At 44.1% G+C, this 17,904-nt stretch overlaps 1 protein-coding gene across 1 annotated transcript; it reads right to left on the reverse strand.

Moving 5' to 3' along the window:
- Positions 1-15,731: 15,731 nt before the first annotated feature.
- LOC133446274 (putative nuclease HARBI1) lies at positions 15,732-17,233 on the reverse strand. The gene is made up of 3 exons (XM_061724284.1): positions 16,564-17,233; positions 16,088-16,362; positions 15,732-15,857 (listed from the first exon to the last, which is right to left on the reverse strand). The coding sequence occupies exons 1-3, from the start codon at positions 17,231-17,233 to the stop codon at positions 15,732-15,734; spliced, it is 1,071 nt and encodes a 356-aa protein (XP_061580268.1).
- Between the last annotated feature and the right edge of the window lie 671 nt (positions 17,234-17,904).

Here is a 17,904-nt window from a genome sequence, read left to right on the forward strand (position 1 = left end):
GAAAAGGTTGAGAAGGGGCAGGGCCAGGGAGAGGAGTCTTGACGGACAAACCTCTCCCCCGCCTGCCCGGGTTGGTGGGAGGAGGGGTGGAGTGGGGGTAGACGGGTCTCACGATGCTGCGTTTTGGATCAGCTGGAGCCTATTAAGTGAATTACTTGGACAACTTGCTAATAATATATTATAGTCTAGATAGAAGATACAAAACCGTGAAATAGTTTATCCACATCACTCTGCGAGAGGATGTTCCTAATCTTTGGGATATTACTGAGATGGAAAAACGCTGTTTTACAAACCTGATTCATGCTGTTTAAATGACAAATGCTGATCAAAAATACCACTAAGGCTTCTGAAAGTAGCACTGTAAGCCATCACAACACCATCTAATCCCTTCCTTAGGTGTTTGGGACCAAAAATAATAACCTCTGTTTTATTGGAATTTAGAAGCAAAAAATTCAATCTTTGATGTCCCTAAGACATACCTGAAGCTTGGCTAACGGTTCTGTTTTATCTGGTTTCATAGACAAATAGAGCTGCGTATCATCAGCATAACAATGAAAGTGTATGCCGTGATTCTGGATTATACTCCCCAAGGGCTGCATGTATAATCTGAACAAGATTGGCCCTAGCACTGAACCCTGCGGGAAAACATAACAGACCCTTGTTTAGGGATAAGTGGGTCTGGTCCAGTGTTGTCGTATCAATAAGAGAAAAAAACACAGTAGTTGAGTCGGGATGATTTAGTTCTAATGTCAACTCAGGGAGGTCTACAGGAACAAAGCAGTCTAGAGTAAAGTAGCTGAAGTAACGCCCACAGCCGCATGCCCTCAGAAATCAACCAGGCCACAGGTAGGCCTGTGTGGTAAAAGTAGTTCTGCAAGATAAGATGGCCCGAGACCATTAAGACACTTAAAAACAACTACAAAGACCTTAAAATCAATCTTGAGACACACGGGGAGACAATGCAGTGATCTTAAAACCGGAGTAATATGGGCCCGCTTTCTGGTCTCCGTTTGGAATTTAAACAGTCCTGTTTAAATGCCAAATGTTGCTGCGTTGACACAGCACTGGTTTCTTTCCTTGCAGCAGCGATATTCACATTCGTGTGGTTGCGTTTCAAATGTTTTGCTAGCGTTATGAGAGTTGCGATGCAGATGTGCTGCATGCACAGGGTGGGAGTGGGCAAGGGAGAGAGGGAGCGCGAGCTGGAGCGAAGTAAAGCAGGAATCAAATGTTGTATTCGGATCGGTACACATCTGCACTGTACCAGCCCTGTACAGAAACGGTTTGATACGATTGCGTGTACCGTTACACCCCTAACATGTATTTGTTTAACCTGAATTTAGCAGTTTTCTTTTTTTAAGGACAGACTGCATTATTAAGGTGGTCATATTTTACTAATTGCCCCACACCAAATGTCTTCCCCTTTTTTTTTTTTAGCAATTCTTGAGCTACAATAAGCATTTAATTAACACCGATTGAGACAATGTGCCAAGTATAGAGTGATAAGATGAACTATTATACCAACACAAACAAGCAACAATGCACAAATAATTAACTTCCAAAATCAGCTTGTCCAGATATAACATTACATTTGTACTCTTTAATCAAGTGAAACATGGCAGAATGTAGCTGAAATATGTCACCAAAACTAATACTGGAATACATATTCAAAAATGTCATAGTTCATTTGATAGTGAAACCAGAACAAAATGTGCCCATTTGGGTTAAATTAGTGTCTCATTTCCATATCAAGAGACACTATTATAACACAGAGCCAGTGTGCAATTTCTCTCACTGCTCCATGGGAAATGAGCTATGAAGAAAAGCCATAATTGTCAATGGATATCTCTGCAACAGAGCATCTGCTTCATGCTACATAATCAGTCCTGTCAAAAATGTTGAAAAAAAGGCTCAACGCTTGTTGAGTGAGAAAACATAGAAAGCTCCTAATTAAGCAGAATGAAAACTGACACGAGTGTAATTTCATCTTAATTATAGTTACGTTCACTCTACCACACTTCCATCCAAACTTAATTTCTTCTAACTCCAGTGTTAGACATTTATGAATTGTATGTTTTTTTATTCCTCACAGTTGTAAATGGCATTTGTTTTTCTGGACTTTTACTAATCACAGATGGAAAATTTCTATGATAAGTGAACAGGGTCTAACATAAGATCTGAATGAGGCCCCGGCACATACAGGTTAAATGCAACAGGACTGTATGTCATTTAGAAATATTTGGTAAGCATAATTTTAATTTTGTGCCTGAGCCATTAGATGACCAGTGTAGTCACGGTACTGTGACTATTCTCCAGGTTTAGTGCTGACCCTACTGCACTTTTATAGGCTGTATGCATAGTGGGGAAATTAAAGTACCTACACATCTATTTATCAAATAAATGGTCTCTGCTCTTGACCAGCGTTTACTGCTGCTGCATCTTGAAACTTTGTTTGGAAAACCAGCCCAGCGCGGAATATAAGCGTCATGGAGACAGACGGGCGAGGGGACGAGCAGAAAGAAAGACCGGTATTAATTTAAAGAGGAATGAGTGGACATGATCGCAGAATTATTCTATTCGGATTTAAAATCAGAATAAACCAGCCACTTACTTCGGAATTAAGTCTAATTCGGAATGGCCATTTTAATTCGGAATTAGGTGTTTACATAGTCATTTTTACTCATTTTAAATAGGATTTAATTTTAATTCTGAATTAAATAGGAATTAAAGCTGCAAGCAGCGATGAACGGGCCCTCCACTCATGGCCACCGCCCCCCATAAGCATATCAGAAATGAAACCACCCACGACTCTCTATGTCAAACCATTCAAAAGTTATGGCAGCAAATAGGGACAACCAATCAGAAGAAGGGGCGGGGCTCATTTTCACCAATTATGGTCAAGGACTCAATACCGAGTCGGTTGACACCACCCACGACTCTTTATGTCAAACCATTCAAAAGTTATGGCAGAGAAAGGTTTTCTAGGGGGCGCTGTTGAGCCGTTAGGCCACGCCCACTAATGCAAACCATGAAATATCAAATTTATCACCAGGCCTGGCTTGCATGCAAAATGTGGTGACTTTTGGGCAACTATCAAATATGGACCAATCAGACGAAGGGGGGGCGCGCATTTTGGCGTCTAGTGTCGCCACGGTAACACTTTTGAAAGAGAAAAGTAATGCGTGTAGTCGCAGGATGGAGACGTACATTTTGATGTATAACACACCTGGGTGCACATTGCGGTTCGGGCCGTATTAACGGGCGAAGGAATGGCATAAATTGCTCCAAAATTACGCGATTAATTCAAAATGGCAGACTTCCTGTTCGGTTTCGGCCATGGCGCCAAGAGACTTTTCTTTAAGTTGCGACATGATACAGGTGTGTACCGATTTTCGCGCATGTACGTCAAACCGTATCGTGGGGCTTGAGGCACAAAGTTTTCTAGGGGGCGCTGTTGAGCCATTTTGCCACGCCCATTAATGCAAACCATTAAATATCAAATTTTTCGCCAGGCCTGGCTTGCGTGCAAAATTTGGTGACTTTTTGGGCACGTTTAGGGGGGCAAAAAGGCCTTCCTTTTGTCAGAAGAAAAAAAAGAAAGAATTCCTACAGATACAATAGGGCCTTCGCACTGTAAGTGTTCGGGCCCTAATTAAACTTCCCATGTAAACACACTTATTGTATCATTAGAAATCATTAGAAGAATAGAATTTGCATTAAAATATTAAAAAACCTTCTTCAGCATAAATTTCATAACATTCAATTCATTTGTCAGATGTGTTTTGTTGTCACGGCGTTGGGGGATGGACAGGTGAGCGTGCAGTAGCCCCTGACTTCTGGTACAGCAGGACACTAAACGTGTGCTATTAGTGTAATAAAAGACATCTCTTCTGCCTTGCATAGTTTTCTTTAATCCATTCATATATTCTTTCCCTGTCAGTATGATTAGTTTGGCAAGGTGATTTAATGTTAAACAGTACACAAAGTTCAGAAATGCCAATAGGATGACTGAATTTCATGCATTTGAGTTCTGACTGGTCCTACTACAAGTTTCTTAAATTCTTGAAACATGTATGCTCTCTCAAAGCAATTTCAATTTCAGGTTTAATTGCAGATTTATTCATCTTTTTCCCATGAATAAAGAAATCATTAGATTGTTACCAATTATCCCTAAAATCAGCATGAATGTTATATTTTGTCAGTTCCTCAGACTCAAACATCAACGGCTTCTCAAAAAGTGCATGTAACAACAGACAACATCATGTGTAAGAACAGCACATGAAAAAAACTGGCATATATAAACAAGAAGGATATATAAACATTAGATTTTCTTTGAGCTCATGCATTAAAATTATTGTCATAATCATAATTTAAAAAAATATAATATTAACACTGTGGCAGGGTGGAGGAGGTGCAGCCACTCAGGCTGAGGGGGGAGTAGGCTCGGCCGGACAGACCCCGGCGCGAGTTTGGCGTTGGGGGTGTGTGGCAGGGTGGAGGAGGTGCAGCCACTCAGGCTGACGGGACACAGGTGTGGCCTGTCAGCCTCTCCACCCTGCCAGCCTTATAAGAGGAGAAGCTGCTGCTGAGACTGGTAGTCAGACTGAAGCTGAAGCTGCTGAGTGATGCTGTGCTTGTGCACGTGTGGGTGTTTGCTTCTGGTGAAATAAAAGGGTTCTGCACTAAACTCTGTGTCCTCTATCCTGTCGGTCGGGCCCCGTAGCACTCGCCGTGCTACACTGGCGCCCAACGTGGGGCCCGACGGGATGGAGAAGGGAGGCACGGATCGGGCCCTGGAGGCGCTCGCCCATGCCATGGCGGACCTGGCCGCCCTGCTCCGTGACCAGGGCGAGCAGCAGCTGGCGAGGCTGGAAGCGCTCATGGCCGCGGAGCGACCCACCCCTGCGCCACGCCGGAGGTTCGCCGCAGCAACGCGGGAGGGGCTGGCGGCGCCGCAGCTGAGAGGCCGGGAGGCAGAAGCTGCGGGCCGCCAAGCGACGGCTCCCGAGGCGGCGGGACCCCTGGAGCGGCCCACCCCGGCACCACGCCTGAGGTTCGCCGCAGCAGCGCTGGCGGGGCTGCAGCCGACCGGCCGGGAGGCAGTGGCTGCAGGTCGCCAGGCGACGGCTCCCGAGGCGGAGTCGGGGGCGGAGTCGGAGGGGGCTGCGGAGGTGGAGGCGGACCAGCAGCCGGACGCCGAGGGCGGCGTTACGGAGGAGGCGGCCCGGGACACACCAGCTCCAGAGCAGGGCTGTGCCGTGGAGGAAGCGGTCCTGGAGGCGGACCAGCGGCCGGCGCGGGTCCGAGTCACGGAGGTGGGGGAGGCCGCCCTCGGCAGAAAAACCAGTGTTTACATTTCAACAGCCTTTTAGATCATGCACCAATGACCAATGTTTCTAGCAACAGATACTCAACGTGCATTTGCACAGTGATTTCTGGTTGAAAACCTGATGATTTAGGATGTCTAACCCCCTTTTTTTAAGAAATCTGCTTTTTAAGTAATTGTAGAATATGAGAAGGCTTTTTATTGTTTATACACCTTACAGAGAAACACATGTGACACAACAGGACATCAAAGAATACCAACAGCTACCATACTTAAAAAAAAAAGATTCAGTATAACAGCCAATCCTAGTTCATTTGTTGCCCCATGTGGAACTGTGTTGTGGAAAAAAGTATCTAATAACTGTACAAATTTGAACCCCTAGGCGACTGCAATACCTGAATAAGACTGACATAATATAACACTCTTAACCCTTGTACCGTCTTTGGGTCAAAATGACCCAATTCTTCTATCCTTCTTTCCTCCTGCCATGCTCTCTCCTTCCTTCTTCCTTTCCTCTTTTCCTCCCTTTTTACCCTCCTTTACTACTTTTTTCTTCCTACCTCCCTTTCGTCATTCGTTCCTTTATTACCTTCTTTGCTTTTCCTTCCTTCTTTCCTTATTTTCTCCATTCCTTCCTTCTTCCCTCCCTTCTTTCTTTCCTTTTCTCCATTCCTTCCTCCCTCCCTTCTTTCCTTTTCTCCCTTCTTTCCTTCCTTTCTCCCTTCCTTCCATCTTTTCTCCCTTCTTTCCTCCCTTCCATCTTTTCTCCCTTCCTTACTCCCTTTCCTACTTCCTTCCTTCTTTCCTTCTTTTCTCCTTTCTCCCTTCCTTCCATCTTTTCTCCCTTCTTTCCTCCCTTCCACCTTTTCTCCCTTCCTTACTCCCTACTTCCTTCCTTCTTTCCTTCTTTTCTCCCTTCCTCCCTTCCATCTTTTCTCCCTTCCTTCATTCCTCTCTTCTCCCTTCACCCTCCCTTGACCCAAAGACAGCACAAGGGTTAAGTAAAGACTTAGCTCAAATTAATGAATTATTTAATTATCTTTTGCATGCACAAGGATCCAAACGTACATCTCAAGTTTCAATGCAGGAGTGACGCAGAGAGTCATCAGTGCAGTGCTTTTACAGAACTTTTTAGGCAAATGAACCTGCAGTTCTCATCTTTACAGCTTTGTCAGACAGCTAAACCCAAACTGCACGGATACAATACTGGTGTGACCTGAGCGTACTCATAATGACCTCAGAGTGAAATTTCCATCCTAAACTGAAAAGATCCTCAGCTCTCTTGCCACTGCTGCTACTGCGATGATGATCAATGAGGGCATGAATTATATTGAAGTGGTTTTAGATCCATGGAGATTTTCTTCAGTAGACGCCTTCTTTGCAGAGTGTTTCATCTATTTTAGCGCATACAACTATATATTGTACAGTGTCACTAATTGGGAGAAATGGTATCCTCAGCCCCAACAGTAGGCAGTACCCTGATTTTCACTGTCATTCTCTTTTAACAGATTTGCTGCATTCCTGAATGAGTGGGCTGATGGATAGTAGTGCTCTAATGTGTCAGTGAAATGTCTTCCCAAAAAAGAATAAATACTGACTTTGTTTTTTACCTCAAATCCTCTTGCATCATTTTTTTTATCTGCTGACACATCTTCTGCTGAGAAGATGAAACCAAGGAATTCAAGCCTGGTTTTGTTGAACTCACATTTTTCACGATTGAGTGTGAGACTTTCTTTGAGTCTGTGAATAGCGGAGGATGTTGTCGTGATCAGTCTGGGAGGCACCGTAAACAATAATGACCACGTTTCCATGCATCAATAACCCTTTTCTAACCGGAATATTAGCAATAACCCGGTTTTGCACGGCCATGTAAACACCAATAACCCCTTTGAATAACCGGAATTTGCTTATATTCTGGTTTTTAGTTACTCCTTTTAAAACTGAATATTGGGTCATGTAAACGCCAAAGGGAATATCCCCATCAAACGGAACAGGTATTTGTTTTCTGCACATGCTCTGTTCACAAGGAATCCTGGTCTTTTGAGTCCAGGAAGTTCTTCTAAACACGGAGAAACCAAGACCAGGAGGAGACTAATCACTTCATAAATGTAATGAAGGATATGAACATTTCTGCATTTGTAGACGGTAGAAAGTACCGGGATAGAAGATTTAAAAGAAGGTGAGAGAAAAGTTGCACGAAGCAGCATTTGTAGGAACGCCAGACCAGATCAAGCTCCGCTGGAAGACGCTGGAAAAGGAGAACTACAGGGAGAGAAACAAAACGACTTCTACTGGGCTGTTGATTATCCTCCGTGCTGCTGTTATTGTTGTTTTGGATTTGGATACAGGAAGAAGAAGCGGAAATGACAGGAATTGCGTCATCACGTTCTCCGTGCGTCGCTGGTTTGATCCAGATATCCTTAACGATTAATTACCATGTATACAGGGATAACCCTGTTAGCTCACGCATGGAAACAGATTATTCCCAATGTTTCAGTAACCGGAATATTGACCATAACCCAAACTTTGACTGCATGTAAACGTAGTCTATGTGGTCACTGAGGTTCTTCACACCTGAGAGACCTAGTAATGTTTGGTATATGGCGTTCTGGAACACCTCAGCCTTGGAGGACACACCAAAACTCAGTGGTTTGTAGGTGAGTGATGAATGTAGTACCTGCTGTCTGCATGAAGCTCTGGCTGTTGTGGTCCAGGTCTCAGATCGAACTTAAACACGGTTGCTCCAATCAACTCATGTATCATGTAATCTATAGTGGGAGTTCTAGGCCTGTGTTGAAAAAAATTGATTTTCCAATTCTAAATCGATTCTCATATTAATTCCTAAAAATCGATTAATATGTCTAAAAATCGATTATTTTTTTCATTATTACATTACACCTTTTGGTATTTTTTTTGTTTATGCCCAAAAAATGATTTTTTTTTGGTACACAAGAATAACTGGTGCCATGTTTTTGCCTTTAAATATGTTTAAAAGACTTGTTTAAAAGTATGAAAACATTTTTTCAGTTAGTTTTCAAGTTTTCAGTTATAATTGCATAAATTGTCTATATTTCATTACTTTATATACTGTCTTGGGGTTACATTTGCACAAAATGCTAAAAACCAAATACTCAAAAATTTAAAATTGAAATAGACCAAAAATGGAAAAAATAATAACGGAATGTGGGAAAAACTCTCTGTTTCCTCCCTGGATCTGTTGGTAATTCTGCCCCACGATGTTTCTGAAAGCAGTTCTATCAGCATTCTGGGAGCTGATTGGTCCTTACAGCATCATTAGCTGCAATACTTGCTGTTGAATCTCAATATAATACTAGTATTCATATGTTGCAGAACTACAGTCATATCATTCATGCAACAGCTCAAAAAACATTTTTAATAACACTAACCCAAATTGATATCGGAATCGGGTCGAATCAAATCTTGATAATCGATTCTGAATCTGAAGGATTGGAATCGAATCGATTCTTCACATTTGAATCGATACCCAGCCCTAAGAGTGATGTAAACGGTTCTCTTTCAATGGCTGTATTAGCTTAGCACATGTCAACACAGATTCTTACTTTATCTGAGTCTTTAGGTTTAGGAGCTGCAACAATAGGTGACCCATGGCGTTGGGCCAGTGACTTCCTCAATAATGTCATCTGTCTCCAGTTTCCAAGCTCCAATCGTCAACATTCTGGCAGATGTGGAAGTGCACCCGTCGATGCGGTTGACATGTGGGCTTGATGTCTGGATTAATGTGCAGCTTCACCTGAAAATTTCTCAGCCTTCCGATCCGTTGAAACATTTTAAGATAGCTCGCTACCAATTCATCTGCAGCTCCAGTGCTGTGGATGTCTTTGGATGACTTTGGATGTCTTGTAGCTGAGAACTTTAAAGATACCACCTTTTATGACGAAGTCTGCCTCATGTATACAGTTTTCGGAGATTCCTGAAATTAAAACGTATATACTACTACCATTTATCATATTTTGGGTCTGTGGTAGCTCACCAGTTTTGTCAGGATCCACTGCAAAGACCGCACCATCACTGCTAGAAGAGTTCATGGTCCGTGTTCTTTTCTGGTGTAGCCTTTGATATGTGATGAACCTTCTTTGGGTGTTGTTGAGTTTTTTGTTGTGGATGTTTCATGTCATTGGATATAGAGCGACATTGCCTTGCAAAGTGGTTAATTTTTCCCCAGGCAATACATTCCTTGTTTTTAACAGAACCTTCTCTAGCATGGGGATAGTTTCCTCCACAGTTTCTGAAATGGGTGTTGTATTGCTGTTTTGGAGCACTGCTGCCCCTTGGATGCTTGTGCATAGCTTTCCGATCAAACACATTGACTGTAGCTGTGGTGCCTCTTTCTATGCCAGTTGCTTGCATTTCTGACATCTCAAGTGTCCTTGCATGGTCAAGGAGCTCTTGTAGTGTTAGGGCAGATTCTGGCAGTACCTTTCTGCCCAGTCTTCAAGATGTACAACAGTGTATCATTTGTGTTTTAATCTCTGTATCAACATCTGAGAACTCACAGTTCTTAGCCAACATCCGTAGCCTGGTATGATCGCTGTCTAAGCGGCTTTCCTGAATAAGTATACTTGATACAGTACAGGTATGTGCAAATAACAATGCTTTGAGCCTACCATCTCCAGTTACTGTATGTTCATTGCAGTAGTATAATTTTCAAACCTTTGCACCATTTTGGCCCAGCGTCGTCGGACAGAGCCAGGGACTGTTTCGGTGTCAAACGGTTGAAGGGTTGCGGTGTTTGCTACCAAAGCCATGCTCAGAGCAGAGCGCACATTAGTTGGTTAGCTGTTTGAGACAACCGTCTGTTTTCAGCAGGTAGCAGAGTAAACGTAAACATCACATGTACAACAGTTGGGAATGCAGTGCAGTGTAGAGTGCATGAGGAACAGTAAGTGTGCGTCTGTGTGATAGCAAAGTGGTTAAGACGAGAATTTTACTGCTACTTTTCACCTGCCAGACTTTATCAAAGGGACACCCTTGGGGAAAAAACTGTTTCGGTGTCTCATTTCTGTGCACAGTACTCTGTAGCGTTTACCAGAGGGGACCAGTTTAAACAGTTTGTGTCCAGGATGTGCGGGGTCTGCAGAGATGTAATGGTCTTGGGCCTTCTTATTTATCTGATCTGCTTTTAAATTATGAGCCCTCGCGGACCCTGAGGTCTTCTGGTACCGGCCTTTTAATGGTTCCTAAAGTTAGAAGAAAACTTTTGGCGAGACCTCGTTCCACTACTACTGTCCTCACCTGTGGAACATCTACCAGAGAACCTCACCTGTGGAACAGAGAACCTCACCTGTGGAACATCTACCAGAGAACCTCACCTGTGGAACAGAGAACCTCACCTGTGGAACATCTACCAGAGAACCTCACCTGTGGAACAGAGAACCTCACCTGTGGAACATCTACCAGAGAACCTCACCTGTGGAACATCTACCAGAGAACCTCACCTGTGGAACAGAGAACCTCACCTGTGGAACATCTACCAGAGAACCTCACCTGTGGAACATCAACCAGAGAACCTCACCTGTGGAACAGAGAACCTCACCTGTGGAACATCTACCAGAGAACCTCACCTGTGGAACAGCTACCAGAGAACCTCACCTGTGGAACATCCTACCAGAGAACCTCACCTGTGGAACAGCTACCAGAGAACCTCACCTGTGGAACATCTACCAGAGAACCTCACCTGTGGAACAGCTACCAGAGAACCTCACCTGTGGAACAGCTACCAGAGAACCTCACCTGTGGAACAGCTACCAGAGAACCTCACCTGTGGAACATCTACCAGAGAACCTCACCTGTGGAACAGAGAACCTCACCTGTGGAACATCCTACCAGAGAACCTCACCTGTGGAACAGAGAACCTCACCTGTGGAACATCCTACCAGAGAACCTCACCTGTGGAACATCTACCAGAGAACCTCACCTGTGGAACAGAGAACCTCACCTGTGGAACGTCCTACCAGAGAACCTCACCTGTGGAACAGAGAACCTCACCTGTAGAACATCCTACCAGAGAACCTCACCTGTGGAACAGAGAACCTCACCTGTGGAACAGAGAACCTCACCTGTGGAACAGAGAACCTCACCTGTGGAACAGAGAACCTCACCTGTGGAACAGCTACCAGAGAACCTCACCTGTGGAACATCCTACCAGAGAACCTCACCTGTGGAACATCCTACCAGAGAACCTCACCTGTGGAACATCCTACCAGAGAACCTCACCTGTGGAACATCTACCAGAGAACCTCACCTGTGGAACATCCTACCAGAGAACCTCACCTGTGGAACATCCTACCAGAGAACCTCACCTGTGGAACATCTACCAGAGAACCTCACCTGTGGAACATCTACCAGAGAACCTCACCTGTGGAACATCCTACCAGAGAACCTCACCTGTGGAACATCCTACCAGAGAACCTCACCTGTGGAACATCCTACCAGAGAACCTCACCTGTGGAACAGCTACCAGAGAACCTCACCTGTGGAACATCCTACCAGAGAACCTCACCTGTGGAACATCCTACCAGAGAACCTCACCTGTGGAACATCCTACCAGAGAACCTCACCTGTGGAACATCTACCAGAGAACCTCACCTGTGGAACAGAGAACCTCACCTGTGGAACATCCTACCAGAGAACCTCACCTGTGGAACAGAGAACCTTACCTGTGGAACATCTACCAGAGAACCTCACCTGTGGAACAGAGAACCTCACCTGTGGAACATCTACCAGAGAACCTCACCTGTGGAACAGAGAACCTCACCTGTGGAACGTCCTACCAGAGAACCTCACCTGTGGAACAGAGAACCTCACCTGTGGAACCATCTACTCCTACAGTATTTTGTTGTATCAATAAATACACTTTGTTAACAACACAGTTTCTTGGTTAGGATTAGTCACCATTTAAGGAATTAGGGATAGGCTAAAAGTTTTTTGTTTTTTTATTATATATATTTTTATACCGATTTTTTCCCCATTTTTATCACCCAGTGCTCCTACCTAAGTGACAGTCCTGGGGCCTCATTTATAAAACTTGCGCACAAAACAGGGCTTGAAAGAACCTTCTACAAAAAGGTTGGGATTTAAAAAGAAAAAACTAACGGCAAAATGTGTGTATCTCTACGCCAACCCTGACCCTCCCGCACCAACATTTTGAAGATATGGGGAACTGGAAATGCAGGGGGTGAGGTGGTGAAATGAAGCCAGATTCATGTCATACTCTTAATAATGTCATCACATATCAGACTTATAATATAATAGCGCTGATCGTGTCCCTCTGTGTTTGAAGGAATGCAATGCAGCGTACAGACATGCTGAGATTGACATAAAGAGGAAGATTCATATGCCCAATCTACTCAAAAGTAAAATGATGTATTCATACTTTTTCTTATCCTTTATATGATCTGCTACTAGAGCAAAAAAAAATGTTTATCAAAGTTCCTTTTTTTATAATTTGATCGACTAATAGCTATTTTTCATATCCATCTAATGAATTCTTGGCTATTCATATATATGTTATTACTTAGATTTGATCAAATTAGATGAAAGTGGATTTTTCTGCTTTTCTGCCGACCCCATTGTTCAGCATTATCACTTTATTTCCAAGTCAGAGGAAAAAGTGTGACTAATGTCTAAATCAAATCTTTTTTTTTGACAGCTGTTCTGATGAGGTCATTGGGCTTCATCTTGTCGCGGCCACCTTTATTTCATGCTCATAAGCACTGTCTGGATCAGTCTCCATCATTTAAGGCCTTGAATGCTTGTCAGGAATAATATCAGCAATGGTTTGAGATTCTCGTAATTAGACTATTGTACATTGGAGGTGGAGGACTGTCACACTCATCGCTCAATGAGATATTCATGCAACGGGCTATTCATACCTGATTAATGTATCAAATCACACAAAGAGATAAAAGAGGTATTCAGAGCTAATCATTCTGAAGTCAAACAGGTATTAATAAACATCAGCAATACTTTTATTATTTCCTATATTTAACCAGGAGAAGCAGTGAGGACAATCAATTAAAAGAAGTTAAAAAAAATAGCATGCAATGAAAAAAAAGTTGTTTTTTTTAAGAATCTCTGTTGAGAAGGTAAAGGATTTAAATGGCCCTTGAGTCAGATAAAATTGTTGGATTGTTCTTTCCAAACGTTTGGAAAGAGCTTTGCAGATTATTTTAAGATCTACATTTATTAATGATATTGGACGGTAGCTCGATGGGAGCGTAGGATCCTTGTCCGGTTTCAATAGGACGCTGATATAAGCAGAGTACATATTTGAGGGTAAACTTTTATCCTCCTTAATATTTACGATCATTTTATGAAATGTTGGTGCTAATATGATCCAAAATTCTTTATAAAATTCAGCCGGCAAGCCAGCTGGGCCCGGAGCTTTATTAATGGGCATATGCCGGAGAACTTCATGGAGTTCTCCCATTGAGAGCCGTGAATCTAAATTCATAACCTGCTCAAGATGAAACTTTGGCAGATTGATAGTATATTTTACAGTAAAAATCTTTGAAGAGTGAGTTTATTGACCAGGAATCATGCGTAATATTCCCTGATTGATCCTTAATGGCTGTTATAGTTGTTTTTTCCTTGTTTACTTTTAATTGATTGGCTAAATATCTCCCTGATCTATTGGGATGTGCAAAGTTCTCTAGACGAAGCCTTTGTACCAGAAACTGTTTTTTTTGTATCAATGATTATATTAATTCTATCTTAGGTTTCCTTATTTTATTAAGGATGTGTTCATCAGCAGAGGTCTGGAAGGCCTCCTCTAACGCTTTAATTTCACATTCTAATTCCCTTGTTTCTAAATTTTCTTTTTTCTTATTTGAAGAAATTGAAATTATTTTGCCTCAAATTACTGCTTTTCCCGCTTCCCAAAGAACGCTCGCTGACGTTTCAGGTTGGTTGTTGATATGTAACCATATGTCCCACTCTCTTTTTAAAAAAACTAATAAAGTTGGGATCTTTAAGTAATGATGTATTAAAGGTGGTGTGATTCCCTTCTTCACCAGAGTGAAAGAACTGGTGCATGATCGCTGAAAGTAATAGGATGGATTTTGAGATATCTCTCATCAGAAAGCTGCTGACTAAAAAGTAAGCTAGCCTGGAATATGAGTGGTGAACAGCTGAGAAAAAAGTGTAGTCCCTGATAGTCGGGTTGTCACGGCTCAGACAGGACAGAGAACCCAAATGCACAACACCAGGCAGATCAGAGTCCAAGAGGCTTTATTCGGGTCCAAGGCAGGCAGGTGTCAAAACCGGGTAGTCAGGCAGGTCAGGCAAACAATCCGAAGGGGCAGGCAAAATCCAAAAAACCAGGAGTCATACAGGGTCACAGGCAGGCAGAAACAGAACATGACAGGAAGGCTGGAAAGCGAGGCAAAGACACTCGACAATCTGGCAACAGAAAGGTGGAAATGGGCCGGTATATAAGGGGAACTGCTGATGAGGGAAACCAGGTGTGGTGCTGGGTGGGGAAGCACAGGTGAAGGGAATGAGTGGATTTCTGGCTGATTAGGGTGGCAGGATCTGGAAAGACAGGGGAGTGAGTTAAAGTAAAAAACTACACTGGGAATCCATGACATGGGTGGAGAGAACGCCATGCATCAAGACCAGGGGCCTCATGTACTAAGAGTGCGTGGATTTCAACGTGAATCCGTGCGTGGAATTAACAAGACCGCAAAAATTCATATGTACAAAGCTGTGCGTACGCCCAAATCCACGCAGTTTTCTCTGTACATCACAATCAGCGTGGAATTGAGCGCACATGCGGGAGCGCAAAACTCCGCCCTGACGCATGATCATGAGTATAAAACAGCAAGTAAAAATCGGCCAAATAAACTTTAGAAATGGCAAAAGCAACCAAAAAGAGAAGATACACAGAGTGTGAGCTGGAAACGCTTTTAACAGAGGTGGAGGCCAGGAAGACCGTCCTTTTTGGCTCCCTGTCCTCTGGGATAAATACAAAGAAGAAAAAAGGCGAGTGGGATCTTGTGGCTGTGTCCGTAAACGCTGTGGGGTCGGAGCACCGCAGCCCACAGGAATTAAAAAAGAAGTGGTCGGACATAAAGATGGAGGTAAAGAGGAGAGCGGCTGCACACCGGCGAAGTGCGGCCATGACGGGTGGTGGAGCAGGAACGGAGGCGCTCACCCCTTTTGAGGAGCGCGTGTGCGCAATCGTGGGTGAGACCGTCCTCACAGGATTCCTACCTGTCCCTGAGGGCGACTCCGTCTCATTTGAGCAGCCAAATGAAGGTAAATTAACTCCAAGTGTACCATAACCCACAGTGAAGTAAACTTATTTATGCTTGCATTGAAATAATAGACTCGAGTGACTGAAGTGATATTGTTACAATTTTATTCAGATGATGCCGAACCGGGAACCTCGGGGGTCACAGCCTCCTCCCTCCCATCTGAGGAACCCCGCGCCACCGCTGCCTCCGATCATGAGGCCCGTCCGACCGGCCTCATGCTGACGCAGGCGGTCCTGGATATTCACGACAGGATCAGTCGGGGAATTGACCAACTAAATGCAACCATGTCACGCATTGCTGACTCACTGGAGCAGATCACTACTAAAATAATACAATAATAAAACGTTAAAAAATGAACCTTGACTGAGTTTCCCATCTATAGTGTGTCAATGACACGTTGTCGGGCCCGAATGGCAGCTGCATGAGGTTGCACAAGGGGGGGTGCTGGCTCTGGCTCGTTTGCCGGCTCCTCCACCTCTGCCAGTGGGACGCCATGGCGGTGCGCCAGATTGTGCAAGGTGGCACAAGCAATAATGATGCGGCCCACCTTGTCGGGGCGGTACAGCAGCATCCCCCCGCTCCTGTCCAGACAGCGCCACCGAGATTTCAGCTGCCCGATCGCTCGCTCTACAACAGCTCTAGTGATGGTATGAGCGTGGTTGTAAGCGAGTTCTCGGGCAGTCTGGGGGTTGGTGAGGGGGGTCATCAACCACTCCTTCAGTGGATAGCCGCTGTCACCTGATGGGTTGTCAATAGACACATTAATGAATAGAATAGACTTCATTGATCTCCCAGAGGAGAAATTCAGTCCTGCAGCAGCCGAAACACACACACGCTCAACGGTCTATACAACTAAATTAAAAAATGGAAATAACCAATAAATAATAACTGAAGAACTGTGAAGTGGCTTTATTTTCGACATTGTAAGCGATCACTTACCAAGGAGCCATCCATCCCGCACCCTGCCAGCTTGGAGCCTCATCCCCATCAGGCTGTTGGCGAGGATGAAGGAGTCGTGGGTGGAGCCAGGCCACCTTGCCACAACATTTGTGAAGCGCATCTGTGCGTCACATATGATCTGCACGTTGATGGAATGAAAGTTTTTGCGATTGACGTACGCAAATTCATCCACCGATGGCGCCTTTATTGCAATGTGTGTGCAGTCAATCACACCGATTACATTAGGGAAACCGGCAATTGCTGCAAATTGCGTTTTAATATTTGCAAGGTCAGCTGCACCATACGGGAATCTGATGTACCTGCCGAACTTGCGGATGATCCCGTCCCATACAGCTGGCATTGCACGGCTCAGCGCGGACTGGCTTATTCCTGACCGGTCTGCCAACTCGCGCTGGTAGGACCCGGTAGCCAGGAAACCAAGTGTGGTCAGCACTTGCAGGGGGACAGGTAGTGCGTGGCTCCTCCTTGTGCTCCTCTCCAAACTGGGACCCAACTCAGCACAGAGTTCCAAGAGGATTGCTCTTGGAAATCTGAAACGGCTGACCAGCCAGTCATCATCGTGGGCCAGTAAATCAGTGTGGTCCCTGAAGATGCGCTCCCTCTTGATTCTGCCATTATTGCAGTCGTCTACCATGAGCAGTACTGCCATTGTGATTTGCACAGGTTACGTTGTCCTGCGCCGACCTTTATATGTTCAGACCATGTGGTTAATTGTGTAATTGGTGCAGTTCCACCCGTGTGTCACTTATTTGATGATTGGGGACTGTCGTGTCCTTCATGTGGTCGTGAACTTATTGTTGACGTCACGTTTCCTCATATTCTGCACTTCACTGCATCACCAGTGAGTGTCGCCAACGGACAGAACCTCAGAAAAGTGCGTGTAACAGCCTTGATGTGTGAGTGAAGGACCGCAGCTTTCTACGTTCACGTCATTCTTTGTACATCCGACCGTGAGCGTTGAAAGTGGCGTACGCACGTTTTTTGTGCGCCGCACTCTTAGTACATGAGGCCCCAGGGGTCGGCAACCCAAAATGTTGAAAGAGCCATATTGGACCAAAAACACAAAAAACAAATACGTCTGGAGCCACAAAAAATTAAGTCTTGTATAAGCCTTAGAATGAAGGCAAATGGCGAAAGGAGAAATGTCGAGAAAAAAGTCGAAATGTTGAGAAAAAAGTCGAAATGCCGAGAAAAAAGTCAAAATTTCGAGAAAAAAGTCGAAATGTTGAGAAAAAAGCTGAAATGTCGGGAAAAAGTCAAAATTTCGAGAAAAAAGTCGAATTGTCGAGAAAAAAAGTCAAAATGTTGAGGAAAAAGTCG

The sequence above is a fragment of the Cololabis saira genome, chromosome 6 (assembly GCF_033807715.1).
Source record: "Cololabis saira isolate AMF1-May2022 chromosome 6, fColSai1.1, whole genome shotgun sequence".
NCBI classification, from domain to species: Eukaryota; Metazoa; Chordata; class Actinopteri; order Beloniformes; family Belonidae; genus Cololabis; species Cololabis saira.

What these genes read in the sequence shown, in the direction of transcription:
- LOC133446274 (XM_061724284.1), bottom strand. Translation starts at nt 17,233, where the DNA reads ATGGCAGTACTGCTCATGGTAGACGACTGCAATAATGGCAGAATCAAG. An exon ending in GCGGGATGGATGGCTCCTTG is followed by an intron (nt 16,363 to 16,563) that starts GTAAGTGATCGC and finishes ACAACCCATCAG; the next exon opens with GTGACAGCGGCTATCCACTG. An exon ending in TGGCAGAGGTGGAGGAGCCG is followed by an intron (nt 15,858 to 16,087) that starts GCAAACGAGCCA and finishes GTGAATATCCAG; the next exon opens with GACCGCCTGCGTCAGCATGA.